The sequence below is a fragment of the Apostichopus japonicus genome, chromosome 14 (genome assembly GCF_037975245.1).
Source record: "Apostichopus japonicus isolate 1M-3 chromosome 14, ASM3797524v1, whole genome shotgun sequence".
NCBI classification, from domain to species: domain Eukaryota; kingdom Metazoa; phylum Echinodermata; class Holothuroidea; order Aspidochirotida; family Stichopodidae; genus Apostichopus; species Apostichopus japonicus.
Window position 1 is genome coordinate 19,318,040 of NC_092574.1, and position 14,022 is coordinate 19,332,061.

Genomic DNA, 14,022 nt, shown 5'->3' on the forward strand with positions numbered 1-14,022 from the left:
AGAAAACGTCAACTTCGCAAAATACAATTAGTTGTGTTTCTGTTGTTACGTGAGATCCGTAACCGACGAAGTGGTTAGGCTATATGCTTTACACTTAACTATGGTAGGATATTAATTTTTCCTTTTTTTGTGGAAATTCTAGAAAATACTTTCTTTTCCCTGCGCTTCACACCAGATGTGGTCTGATGGTTTGTTCATAAATGGATGAACTAGAGTCTTGTTTACATGGCATTAGTTGCATTTAACACGATATGCCAGTTTCGCGTGAATTTTTCGAAAGTATTTTGCTCGATCTTTCTTAAAGTTTGAAAGGTGTACCAACTTACTGTTCGTACACATTGGTAATTTCTCTACTGATTTTCAGTTTTTTTCTCTATACAGTCAGTGTTGTAAAGGTCGGGTTTTCGAAGTTCAAAAGTCAGTAAATGAAGTTGAAATTATCGTCATTTGTTCAATCCTCAAAAAATATCGTTTTGAAAAAAAAATTATCGCGATAATAATAATTTTCGATATATCGCTCAAACCCTACGTGATAGTCTCAGATACAATTCAAATGCATCTTCGTACCACCAGTGATTGTTGTCAAAATGTACGTAACAAATATGAGACAAGGCCTAACGGTATGATATTTGAGTGCAGACATTATGATAGTCTTTACCACAAGCTTCGTTATCTCTACACAGGTAAAAGTAAACGTTGCAAGTAATTGTTGTTAAACAAGTTACTTACTTACTTCGTGTTCATTGAGCACTAAAACTGCAAGAATGTTTGCAGACAATCGGTAGGGACTATTAGCCAATCAAATCACGGGAATCTTGGTAAAGCATCATTGTCTATTTTTAGCATGAAAATCTCTGTAATGAAGTTTTGGTAGCCCTGTACCTTGCGGTTGATTGTTATGATATATATTTATTTTCAAACAAATTCAATGATCTGTAGGAGTAGGAGAACTTTTGATTCTTGTCAGAAAAAGAAATAATGAAAGATGTTCATTCAAAAATATGTTTTGTTATGTTTTCCGTTGACCTAGTTGTGAGTGTGTACTTGGGGATTGCAAGCAATTTGAAGATTTTGCATCCCTGGCCAAAACATTGCGTCCCGTACCCAGAATCCTGTGTTCGTAACAATGCTGGAATTCTTTCGTTATTGCTGTTATTTTAGACCACATGGTAGCATAACTCAATGGAAATATCTTGCCTAACCATAGGTTTGCCCTCAAAAAAATCACACTGCGTAGTATTTGGGTAATAAATAAGGAACCGGGTAGTATCGCGTCGGGCGGGTATCAAGGTACCCGGATACCCGTGCAAACACGTTTTGAAAACAGTACACAATAACATGGTTATATGCTAAACTAATAAAGCTTTGGTTGACACAATCAGATTGAGCACCAAAATGTTTTGTTTTGTATTATTTGTGTTCATTTGCAATTTTGGTGGAAAATTTGGAAGGACTACCAAGTTTTTTGCAGGACTACCAAATATTTGAAAATCCTTGAAACTGGTAGTCCTTCGGACAACCTTCTCAAATTCCTGAAAATCCAACACTGGTTACCATATAGATTAGACCTCGGTGTAGTATTGCCCTGTGTTATGACCTAATAGGCATGCATCTTGTGCTTTTACTATAGCCTAGCTTAATAGCTGTTTACACAATGGTGCAACATTACTTATATTGCCTCTAATATTACTGTGAAAATTTAGGCCGTATACCGTATATGGCTTCCCAGCATACTGGTCTAGGAGCTTAGCCCCAGCAAGCACACACCATTACTAGCATCTCATGCATAAGGCAATATTTGGAGGGGTTGAGTACACAAGGGATGACAGGAGCATTGTAGGATTACTGAATTGTCTTCAGTTATTGATATGATAGCCTTCTTCAAGGTTAATTTTTTTTTTTTTTTGCGAGAAGATTTTCATTAGTAATGCAGGTTCATTGGATTAACTAGTCAAGGCTTACTTCAGATCTTTAAAAGGACTAAAGAGGGTTTAAATTTGTGATATCCTTTTTTTTCTTTTCTCTATAGATGCAGCGAAATAACTAAAAGTATAAAAGAGATTTGTTAATTAATTTAAAACTTTTGTGGAGTAATACCCAGTAGTTCAAGTTAGATTGCCCTAAGGTTAATGATATTCTACAAACCAACTGATGATAATGGTCTTGCGAACCTTTTGCTTTTAATAATCAGTGGTGAAAAGTATGTAGCAAGCTTCCACAATCCTTTTTTATATATTTTTTTTAAATTGTTTTTATTATTTTTTTCTTTATAGTCCTTCAGTTACCTCTCTTTATTTGTAGATCTGAAAAGACACAAAAATTCAAAACATGTTTGGATTATATTTTCTCCCCAGCGTGAAAAGGAAGTTTTTCAAAGAAGAAAAGGCAAAAAAAAAGTGATAATTGATGTCTATCAGACTCATTTATAGTACTGTCTAGTGAGAAATGACAAACTGGATGATTGTGCACAGAAGGCCAATTCTTAATAGTATTTCCTTTCTTTGTGTCTTTCTACAAAGTATGATCTTTTCATGTACTAACGTTTTGGTCTTTTTTTCCTTGCAGTGGACATTCATGTCCGTTCGCGGATAGTGACAGTGACGGGAACTCGTGGAGTGCTCAAGAAGAACTTCAAGCACCTTGCTGTGGATATACAGATGGTTGGCAAGAAGCAGGTTTTGGTTACGAAATGGTTCGGAACAAAGAAACAACTGGCCAGTGTTCGTACTGTTTGCTCTCACATTGAAAACATGATCAAGGGAGTAACTCTGGTATGTGAATTTCAGTGATGATCATTACAAGTGAAGGTGTGAATTAGTTATAAAATAAGTTAGAATTCATATTAAATCAAGGTCTTACAAGAAAATGGAAAGTGGTAGGTAGCTACAGCATGAGTATAAAAACAAGGACTGATTGTATGGTACAAGTTACTTCAACCTCGTATTGATGTAAACATTATCTAAACAATAGTTAGCTTATGGGCAGGAAGTTATGTTCCCCTACAGCATGACAAACTCTTGTTACACACATACGTGGGGCTTATTGTCACTTGTGTGAAAGCAATGTGGTCGCTAGGATAGTGGTACTACCATTTGTGACTTAACGGAGCAGTTATTTGCCTTTGGTGATAGCCTCACAGCCAGGTAATACTGATCTGCAATACTTGAGGGTGTGGGGACCAATGGTCTCTGAAATTTGCAAAAGTAACTTTAAAAAAGTGAAATATATATTTTGAGATCCTTTTATCTGCAAAGGAGATATAGTGAATGCTGTTTTGACACCACAATCTGAATCTCTGGCCAAGAAACACCCATTTTGAGCATTGTAGCATACTGCAATGAATTTTAGCAGTCTCGAAAACCATGGAAAACACACAGTGGCACTATTTTCACGTTCATTTAGGTATTATGCAATAATTTTGTGGATGGTTATAACTCCCAGATCGCCTGGGTTACAAAGTCAGATTTATCTCTTGACTTTGTCTTGTGTATATTGGAACAGTTTGATGGGCGGTATTCTGCAAGGTTAGAGAAGCAGTTACATGAGGATATTTTGTCAAAATTTTGTGATATGGCATGGACTGACCCTTTCAGGAACTACATGCTTGTGCAGTTGCTGCTTCTCTTTTCTATGTACATGATTGTAGAATGGCTGGCTGAGCACTGCTACAAAAATTTGTGTCTTCTTCCTCTTGTTTGTTTCATTTTTGGTTGAAACCAACAATGTAAGCCACAAACATCTATAACTTGTTCTGTAACATCTTTTTTTTTTTTCAAATTTATAAGAGATGAAGTTCAAGTACTATAGATTTTTTTCTCTTTAAGTGCATGCACACAGTCAGCAGTAGTTCATTTTGTAAACATTTCTTGTTTTCTTCTTTTGATAGTGGTAACCATTTTTCTTCTTTACAGGGTTTCCTGTACAAAATGAGATCAGCCTACGCTCATTTCCCAATCAACTGCAACGTGAAAGAAGAGGGAACTATGCTGGAGGTCAGGAACTTCCTCGGTGAGAAGCTGATCCGACATGTCAGGATGAACCCAGGTGTCTTGGTATCCCTGTCGCCAAAGCAAAAAGACGAACTGATCATTCAAGGGAATGACGTGGAACTGGTATCATCGTCTGGTAAGTCTTTCCCCTTCCCACCGTGACCTCCATCCCCCACCCCCCCCAAATAAAAGGTCACATGACATTGGTCTTTTCTATACTTGTTGATCTATACTTGTTGAATTATCTACCCAATACAGAATATCTCATTGAAGTCAAAACTTTGTAGTTACATAGATGGATTTGCTTTTCTACACGCTGTAGTTTTTGTGGGATAGTAACACAAGTGTGCACAAGACCTACTCTTGTTGACAGTCATCATCTGTGAATGAAACTTCCTTGCCAAAATTCCAGGATCCTGTTATTGTCTTTTCCTCCGACATGGCTCAAAGAAAAATGTCTTCTTTGTTTATCTAGTCCCAGTTAGAGAGTTGCTAAGTTGTCACCATTGACAAGTTGGACTTTGTGTTTTATTAAAAATTGTGGATTGTTCAGTACATTTGTCGTGCAGTACCTGCTTATCTTTTCTATGTACATGGTTGTAGAACGGATAGCAAGGGCACTGCTACAAAAAAATCTGTGTCTTCTTCCTCTTGTTTGTTTCATGTTAGTTGAAACCAACAATGTAAGCCACAAACATATACATTTTCAGGTATACTCAGATGATTGACATTGTAAAATACGTCGGCCAGCCAAATACATTCCACACAGCTGGTTGAAAATCTCAACTTAAATTACCAGAGCTGTTTAATCCAAACTCAGAAATGGTTATTCGAAGGCAACTCTTTTTCTATCTCTAAATAACATAACTTAAAGAATTGAAATACATTTGTATGTTCTGTGAATTTACATGGTAAAATGTCCAAAAACTAACTTTCCTAATGACCATGTTGGTAATTTTCTATTTGGCATGCTCGCTATGCTTTCACAGCACTCTGCATTTCAGATATCATTAGATGCACGTTTATATAAGAATTTGTCTTTCTTTTCCAAAACACGTTTAGGACATTTCAAAGGAAAACAATTGACCAATTTTTCAGAGATAAGAGACAAATTTCTGAGCCTTCAAACTGTTGCACAAAATTTGAACACCAAATTATTCTCTGGTACAGAGAGAAAACTTACTAAAGACATTTCTCATATTAGATTTTGTGTTTAAGTGTCCTTTAATTGGTTGACAGTTCTTGTTTGCATTATCTCTCATTTTGCAGCTGCCTTGATTCAGCAATCTACCACTGTCAAGAATAAGGACATCAGAAAGTTTTTGGACGGCATCTACGTTTCAGAGAAGACCACGGTGGTTGAACCAGTAATAGAATGAGATGGGATGTAATACTGAGTGATGTAAAATTATGAAAACAAAAAAACAATAAAAAATGTTTAGAAAAGAACAACATTTGTGTAGTGTTTTGATCTTTATCATAAAAGCTTAAATGATGGTTGGGTCTGCGCCTCCTTCGATGAAATTCCTTGAGAAAGTTTGCAATATAGGAATTGTTTGGATGAATGCACACTAAAACACATTTGATGGAAGCTTCAAGCTTGGAGCATTACCCTTCTGAGTTAACTTGCAAGAGAGTGATAGGCAGTGAAATTATTTTGTTATTGGAGATGTGGGACAGCAAGGTTGCAAGTGAACAGAACTAAATCAGTGGTTCTTAAAGTGGTTCCTGCTGCCCTGCCCCAGGGGCATTGGGATTCTCAGGGGGGATACAGGGTATATGGGGAGTAGGGGGCTTTGGCACTGATTTGGGGGTCCCTGGCGATTACGACACATCACTGCAGCGATCTGGCCTTGACATAACTGGGAGAGGGGATCTGCGTCTCTTCCTCACTAAGATGGAACCAGACATCGTTATCCCGCAGCGTTACACCAAGCTCACCCTTCACACTGACTGAACTACATTTGGGCTCTCTATACCAGTTTCACAGGATGCCTGCCTTCTGCAGGTTTTTGTTGTTCTTGCAAACAGAAAGTTAACTGAGAAAAAAATAAATATTGTTGAGAGAAAATTCATCATCTTGTAGGGAATGTAGGCTATTTTTTAATTCCTATATGCATATCTTCGGACAATCTGATTGCTCACTTGAGCGGCCGATTATGAACGGTAGGTCAAGGGGGTAGGGGGAGGGGGGCATTGGGACAGTTCAAGATGGTCGAAGGTGGCGGTTGTCTAAAAAGTTTGAGAACCACTGAATAAATGTTTAGCTTGTTTTTGTAGATTTAAAACAGTTAATGAATTTTATTACGGAAAGTCAACAAAAGGTATATTCTAGGTTTGAAAACCAAACATGGTCAGAGAACTGGTACACTCTCAGCACTGCTCTTGCAGTGGGATCGTGGTCCAAAATTGACTAGTGCTGCACAATCTGTCATTCTTACTAAATTTGGTAGCAAGAAATATTGGTGATCTTAAATTCCATGTATCGCCTTACAGAATTGTCTATTAGGGTAAGTTGTCGCATCAAAGAATTGTCTACTTTCACAAATTTCATACTGACCTTTATAAGATATACTGAAACACAAAATGATAACACTGACTGTATGGTAGAATTTTGTGAATAATATATTATCAACTTTGAAGCCAACCATGGAACCATTACACAGAAAATATATTTACACGGAAGTTAATTTAAAAACTACTTTTAAAAAGAAACACAAAATACTGGTAACAAGATTTTGTCTATGTGCAACTAAATATAAACCAACATGGGTCATGAACTTTATTCCAACCTAAATTATTCACCATCTTAGGACAAAAAGGAATGAAAATTGCACAAAAGTCTTCAAAGAATGAGCAGACTTACAAGGACTTCATTTTGCTTCATAAATGAAGAAATAGTTTGAAGAAATCATTTTACCTCCCTACCCCCTCCCAAAAATATTAGGAAAAACCAATCTGTTGTAACAAGTTGCAGAACTGAAGATGGCAATACACTTAAAGATATGTATTATTTTACACACATCATTGCTCGTCTCAGTGCCTTAGATAAAAATGCGCTTCAATTTGCATGCCGGGTGGGTGGGTGAGGGTTACAGCCTGTGGATATTAAGAGAGCCCAAGATATTATGGCAAGGGCTGGGAAAATATGGGATGAAGAATACTGTATTTGAATTTTATATACTTAAAATTGGGAAAGGGGGAGGGGCAGCTGTCGGTCTGGATGGGGCAGTGAAAAAGCTGCAAGTGCATAAACAAATTCACTGGTGAATATCAAGGGTCCTTGAATAAATACAAAAGCAAATTTTGAAATCCACTAGTTTGTAGCCAGTAAATAGCTGAGTTTAGAGGCCTGCCAAACAGCTGATCCTATATACAGGTAGTACTGAGTTAGTGTACAGTCCTTAATTACTAAATGACTTAATCAGCACCTCATCAGCCCTAGTTCTGACGGGCAGATCAACAACTTTCCTGTTAAATATGTCTGTCACAACACTCATCACAGCAGTCCAAGTAAGACTGTGAATACCCTTTGGGAAGGTCCATCCTTTGGGAAGTAACATCACTCTCTTATGAGGACCATCCAACTGATGACAATATAAAACAGACATATTGGATACATCGCCAAAAACTTTCTGTGTCGCGGTTGACTATCGGCCAGGAAAGCTAATGAAGCTGGAAAAGAGATGAAAAGATATTGGTCATATGTATATAATATAATGTGTAGGCTTAAACTTCCAAGATTAATGAGTTGGTCAATGAATATACTGTAAACTCTCCACTACCAGCCACCTATTCTCCAGTGGTTGGTTTCTAAGATGTGCTGTTCTATACTATCATAAAAAGAAATGAATGATATCACATTGAGAGCACATAAAATTCTTCATAGGTAACCTTCCTTGAGATATCATGTTTACAAGTGTTTCCCTCTGTTGACCTCAAATGACCTTTGAGATTCATGAAAACATTATGGATGGTCTGCCTACCAACAGCAAGCTACACACCAAGTTTCAACTTCCTGCAACTTCTACTTCTTGAGATATTGTGTATACAATGTTTTCAGACTTTGACCTCAAATGACCTTTAAAGATTACCAACAATCCAAAACCACATCTACCTAGGGGTAACATAGATACCTAATATTAAATGTACTCCAGTTATCCTTCTGAAGTTAAAGCATTTACGAGCAAGTGTCACTGACACATCCACACATGCCATCACCATCGCATAGATTCCTTCTGCCTTCAGCAAGGATTCGAAAAGGCAAATCATTCAAAAGCCCTCCAGAACAGCCCCTTCCCCCCCCCCCTCCCTCCCATCCAAGTAGTTGACAAATCCTGTGATAGCTATCACGTACACTTCTCTGCCTATTTCACACGCCTGGAAATCTGTGAACAATTCAGTGGGTCAAAAACTCAGGGAAAGTGCCTTTGGGAACCGTAAGCAAATAGCAATGTTAACATGTTAAATTTGTAGAACAAGACAGGTCTTAACATAAAGAAGCAGGCCACTCTCTCGACATATTGTCATAAAAAAAAGAAATTCCTTACCAAGGGTAGACCAGACGCATGCAGCGATAGTGATTAGTGCCTTCACAACCATGATGCCCACACCCGGGATGAAGCCAAGAATTTCACCGACAATAAGACTTATAACCAACGGTAAGATACAGTATCCCAAAACACAGAGACTTTGAAAAAAGGAGCTATATTTAAGAAAATGAAGAAAAAAAAGAATGGAAAGTTTTTAACATATTTATAAACAAAAGTTTAGTTTACAAAAACAAGTACGGTTTCTCTTAAATACAGAAGGAAGATTGAAATCATTTGTTAGGGCAACCACTAGATGAATGCTAAGTAGCCTAAGCCGATGCAATTTTGTTTGCTATAACTATGGCCCTCGCAGAATTTATGGTAGGAAATGGATGCAAGGAATGATCCCTTTGAAATACAAAATTTATCTGGCAGTCCAAATTAGAGTATACATGATAAAGCATCTCATACCATCGGTAACCTGGTACCAAAATTTTCAAGGCTGCCAAACTGTCTGTCACAAAATTAGGGAGATATACAATTTGCCATCCCCAAACATTACAGAGATTTGATCAAGATCCAATCAATACAAGGGACATATAAGAAAAAAATAACATGGAAACATATTGCTTTATTACAAAGTAAAGTTATGATTGGTATATTGCATACTTAACAACAACAAAGCGCATCGCATGAGTCCGATAAATATTTTGACATTGTGCTTGTTAAAACTGGACACAGTTGTTATGGTTACCATTTTTCGTTTGCTCCATCGCTGCAAATTGCAGGGAATAATTTCCTGACCTAGTACGAATCAGCAGAGAGAGGCTCTGGATGCAACGCCTCTGTACCATTCAACCTCATGGGCTGAACATTCAGGAAGGACATGACTAACTTTCCTCTGTTCCCTACTCCTTCTCCCCTTTCTCCCCCCCCCCCCCTTTCACTCTTCTTCTCACAGCTCTCTTCCCCTCCATTTTTCTTCACACCTTTCTGTCTTTGTCCCTCTCCAGTTTATTCCCTACCCTGTGCCTTTAATCCTCTCTTTGTCCCTCCACAGTTTATCTCCTTCCTCTCCTCTTCTCCTGTTGCTTTCTACTTATAATCCCCTTTCATCCATCTCATTGTGTTCACCGTGCTCATTAACCTGTCTGTATTCTGTGCGTGTTTTTGTCCCCTCTGTTACTGTAACTTGTCATTTAGCCTCTGAAGAAGATCCTGCTAGGATCGAAACGTCAGGCCAACTTACTTTTACACATTCTATTACACAGGCTCTCTAGTGGATAAGCAGTTTGCTAACAGTTTTATTTTATTTTGGGAATAATTTAATGTACAAATTTTGTGTAGCGGTTTTGAAGTCTCTGAAGTTTGTCTCTTAGAAAATAATATGGTGCCTGTGCAAAAAACCTGCTACACATCTTGGCACATGTATAGCAAATTGGCCATTTTGCATAGCGATACTGCATAAATTATTCCCTAATAATATAATAATAATAACTGACATTGCCATGATTGCAAAATTATCTACTACACAGTAATAACGTAATGGAGTATAGAGTTAGGGTCTTAGGGATTGGATAAGGTCTTGTTTATAATGGAATGTATAATGATGCTCTAATTCTGCTCATCCAGCCGGATGGTGGTATGCTAACTGCAAAATATGCTGTTTCTCTCTCTATCATACAATACATTACAAACTCTGATTTAATAGATTATTACCTTCCTTCCAGAGCTTCATTAAACCCCAGTCACAACAATTTATACATTAATGATATCATTGCAATTTCACAGGTAAATTTGTTGACAATTTGAACTTACAGAGATCCTCCAAGGAGTTTGCTATTAAGAGCAACTGCAACTGCTCCAAATGCCATCAGTCCAAAGACCTGAGAGAAACCAGTTGTTTCTGGTTTATTATATTTTCCTTTTCCATCGGGGCCAGAACTGTCTCCAGTTGCTCCCCCTTGCAGAAGGCTAAGGGAAGGGGGGGGTGGAGAGAAAAGCCCAGTTTAAATGATATATTCAGAATGAATGAATGAATGAATGAAAATGATGAAAGATTTAAGAAAAAAAGTTATATATTAAACTCCTGCAAAGACAAAACCAACAAAGGTCAATTGATAACTGAGCTTATAACACTAATTTGAGAGGTGAGGGACGTACTTACTTTACTACGTAGCAACAAAAATGAGAACATGAGTACTTACATTGCCATCAAAGTGCACAGGATCAATGGTCCCCAAAGGTCCCCTGCAAGGAAAATGAGAAAAGATGGTGGCCATCACAGAAAACTTCTTCCAATCCATTTCAAACCACTAACTTCACTTGTTTTTCATTTGTATGAATAATTCCACACAGATGTTCAACGTATGGTACAAAGTAATTTAGTTAAAAGTTACAACTATAAAATGATAACGTAACAGTAGTTTTTAATACTAAAGAAAACAAATCCCTAATTTGTATATATATAATAAAATAAGCATTGCAAGGACCTTCTGAATTGATCTGAATAGGTTTTAACAATCAACCCCCAAATTCTGAGTGCAAAACTTTTTACACAAATTTTAAAAGAGCAAATATATCATTACCTGCCATTTCTTTGCTCATTCAAATTTAATTTATCAAACCTGCATTGTAATGCATTTTGTTACTTGTAAGCATATTCAAAAGAAAGAACTTACATTCTTTCAGCAACGACTTGCTTTGCTTCGGGTAGAGGACATGGAAAAACTTTTTGCCAACAGCACTCGCATCTCTCATCTGCAAATTCAACCATACCAAAAGAAGACTTTCATATTCGAGAACACATTTATTTATCCATTTTCCTATACACATATAAGTATATGTCACTATCATGAAAAAATATGCCCTTACTTTAATATGTGTATTGAAACATATTCCATTGAACTTCCTTAATTAATCTAGACCTCCAATTGAAATGTGGGAGATTTCTATTACATATATCAACTCAAGGCTACAATCTCATTCTGAGCAAATGTAGTATTTAAATGGTGTTGAAAATTTAAATGGTGTTGAAAATGTAGTATTTAAATGGTGTTGAATACAGATCATAGTTAATCAAAGATGTTCTATGAAATTGCAAATTTTTGTCACAATGAGATAAAATATTAATTAATGATTTTTTTCCCATATCAAAGACACGGATGCTAGCCTATTTTCTCTTGTAACTTCATGTTCCTACTTAAACAATACTGGAAAAAAAATCACATTTTGCTGTCAGTGTTCAACTAACACATCACACCCTGTTAGGATAAAGCTCACCTTCATAAATTAACATTAACAAAAATATCTTATCGTGTGGACTTTTTCTCACAGTGAGCCACTTTTATCTACACACATTTAATCTTCTTCAAATGACCACTAGAATTTAATCCTGAAAAGATTGAAAGTAAAAAATGTTGGTTTTATAATCTTACAATTGTATCAATTACAGGCTCATCTAACGTTGATATATCGGTTTCTTCATCCTGAGCCCCTGGAATGGTAATATCACCATCAACTGGATGTTCTAATTCCAGGTCTGTAAACTGTGGTTCAAGCTGTGAAAGTGAGGGTAAGCCACAATTATTGGTCACATTAAAAGACAATTCTAATATGTGAAAGTAATAGTAATAACTTAACATATCAAATGACAGCAAACTTATACCAAACCTCCTCAGATTTGGCAATTTGTATAAAGCACAACCCATGTCACTTAGCAGAATCAATCATGAGATGTTTGAACACCTTTAATGTCCCTCATATTATAACCTAATTTTATTCTGAAGTCAATACTGAAAAATACATAATTTGTTGATTTTGCAATATGCCGATCTGTATAGCTTGCAGGGTACCATGGGGCTGCTTGTCATTCCGCCATCTGTACTTTCCGCTATAGAAAAGTGCCATTCCGCCATGTTACCGCCATTGGGGTAAAGCACTTTTTGTATGGCGGAAAGAGTACAGTATTGTGGTTGCATTGTATATGCACTGTATATTGCTTCGCTTCACTCTACCTAGGCTCACAAAATCGGTCATTCAAATCGACAATCAGAATCGGATTTTTTAACAAATAATCAGCCTAATTTAATTCCATTTATTCAACCAACTATTATATATTTGAAGAGAGTGTATCAACTCTTACAAACTTACAATTAGAACTATTCAATCAACCTGTACATTAAAGACTTTTTGTCAATTCCCCAATCTTCTCTAGTCTATACAATTCAGTCTATCCAGAATACTGTCACATTTGAAGACGGTGTATCTATCCTTCCACGCAATTCAAAAAAAGTTTCACCGATACATTCCTGTACACCCTGGTTAAATCCATTCCTAAAATGTACCATTCGGCCATGGTGGAAAGGATAGAAAATTATGTCGGAAAGGTATGGCGGTATGTACCTATGGTGGTATGGCACTAGATTCTTGGGGACCATGTTGTCATAATATGCATATTTTTCACATTGAGCCAGGCTACAACAAAATGTTTTGCAGAGATACAGGGTAATTAAGAGGCTACCCGCTAAGGTATGCCCGTAAAACTGTAGGTTATTTTTAAGTACTAGGCCTACTGTTACCCTACACTCTACTGAGTATGGTGTATACAAAGTCAAACTGGCACTGGTACTGGTAGATCACATTTTTTCAAGTACTTCTAACCATTATCCTGTTGCACGATATTAATTTTATACGTTTCGTTAACGCTTTATATAGGTATTGGTCATGAGTGTCTAATCTTTGGTCCAATCTTTGTATCATTGCAGCAAAATAGGTATGCTATATAACACAACACGCCAGATTAGGGAACCGAAATTGTACATTAGTACATAGTAGTACATAGTAGTACATAGTAGTAGTAGATCTTGCGTGGCCTAAACATATACGCAGGCTAGAACTACGTGTACTGTTACTAAGTATTACTCAAACCAGGCCTATTGTTGAAATAGATAGGCAAGTTTTATTGCTACTTAATTTACAAGTGCAGATAATTGATAAAATATATGTTTTAAACTAAGTTATACAACACGGATATATTCATAACCCAAATTCCACCAAAGGGTTTTGAAATATTTTCAGTACCTGAGGTGATATGTCTGTCGCCACGTCTGCCATCTCTGTCGTTTGTGTACTAATTGTGTACTATACGTTTTCACCTGCGCTTACTGTAGTGTAAGTGTAACGTATACCCAAATCCGTATGCATTATGAGTTACCACCTTACGACGTTAGTGTTAGACAGTCAGTGTAATATGTAGCTGCAACCACAGCTCCGTGTAATCAGCTGATCACAATTATTTTATCAATCCCTATCATACTATTAATCGAGTCTGATTTTGATACATCTAACTATAAAAATTACAATATGAAAATATTAAATCTTTAAGATATATTAAATATTGTTTGAAACAATTTTAAATAATAAAACAAATGTTTAAAATGATATTTATGCATTTGAAGGTAGTATTTACTTACAAAAGTTTATACCATTTGATATTATGA

General features: G+C 36.6%; 2 protein-coding genes across 3 annotated transcripts in view; one reads left to right on the top strand and one right to left on the bottom strand.

Moving 5' to 3' along the window:
* Nucleotides 1-5,441, top strand: part of LOC139980239 (large ribosomal subunit protein uL6-like) — an 8,242-nt gene extending 2,801 nt beyond the window's left edge. For both annotated transcript variants that reach the window (XM_071991770.1, XM_071991769.1), the window contains exons 3-5: nucleotides 2,566-2,771; nucleotides 3,912-4,125; nucleotides 5,259-5,441. In XM_071991770.1, coding sequence (XP_071847871.1) covers nucleotides 2,566-2,771; nucleotides 3,912-4,125; nucleotides 5,259-5,368 — 530 coding nt within the window. In that variant the 3' untranslated portion in view covers nucleotides 5,369-5,441. The remainder of the gene's footprint in view (nucleotides 1-2,565; nucleotides 2,772-3,911; nucleotides 4,126-5,258) is intronic.
* A 1,155-nt stretch (nucleotides 5,442-6,596) lies between these two features.
* Nucleotides 6,597-13,763, bottom strand: LOC139980238 (protein YIPF6-like). Its single transcript, XM_071991768.1, has 7 exons — nucleotides 13,604-13,763; nucleotides 11,959-12,081; nucleotides 11,203-11,281; nucleotides 10,729-10,771; nucleotides 10,340-10,495; nucleotides 8,540-8,694; nucleotides 6,597-7,664 (listed from the first exon to the last, which is right to left on the bottom strand). Exons 1-7 carry the CDS (start codon nucleotides 13,634-13,636, stop codon nucleotides 7,552-7,554), a joined length of 702 nt encoding a protein of 233 aa, XP_071847869.1. The 5' UTR covers nucleotides 13,637-13,763; the 3' UTR covers nucleotides 6,597-7,551.
* Between the last annotated feature and the right edge of the window lie 259 nt (nucleotides 13,764-14,022).

Bases quoted from the DNA above. Each gene is read 5' to 3' on its own strand.
- LOC139980238 (XM_071991768.1), bottom strand. From the start codon at position 13,636: ATGGCAGACGTGGCGACAGACATATCACCTCAG. The intron at 11,282-11,958 runs GTAAGATTATAA...TTGAATTTGCAG, and splicing joins AGCCTGTAATTGATACAATT to ATGAGAGATGCGAGTGCTGT. The intron at 8,695-10,339 runs GTAAGTTCAAAT...TCTTAAATATAG, and splicing joins AAACTCCTTGGAGGATCTCT to CTCCTTTTTTCAAAGTCTCT.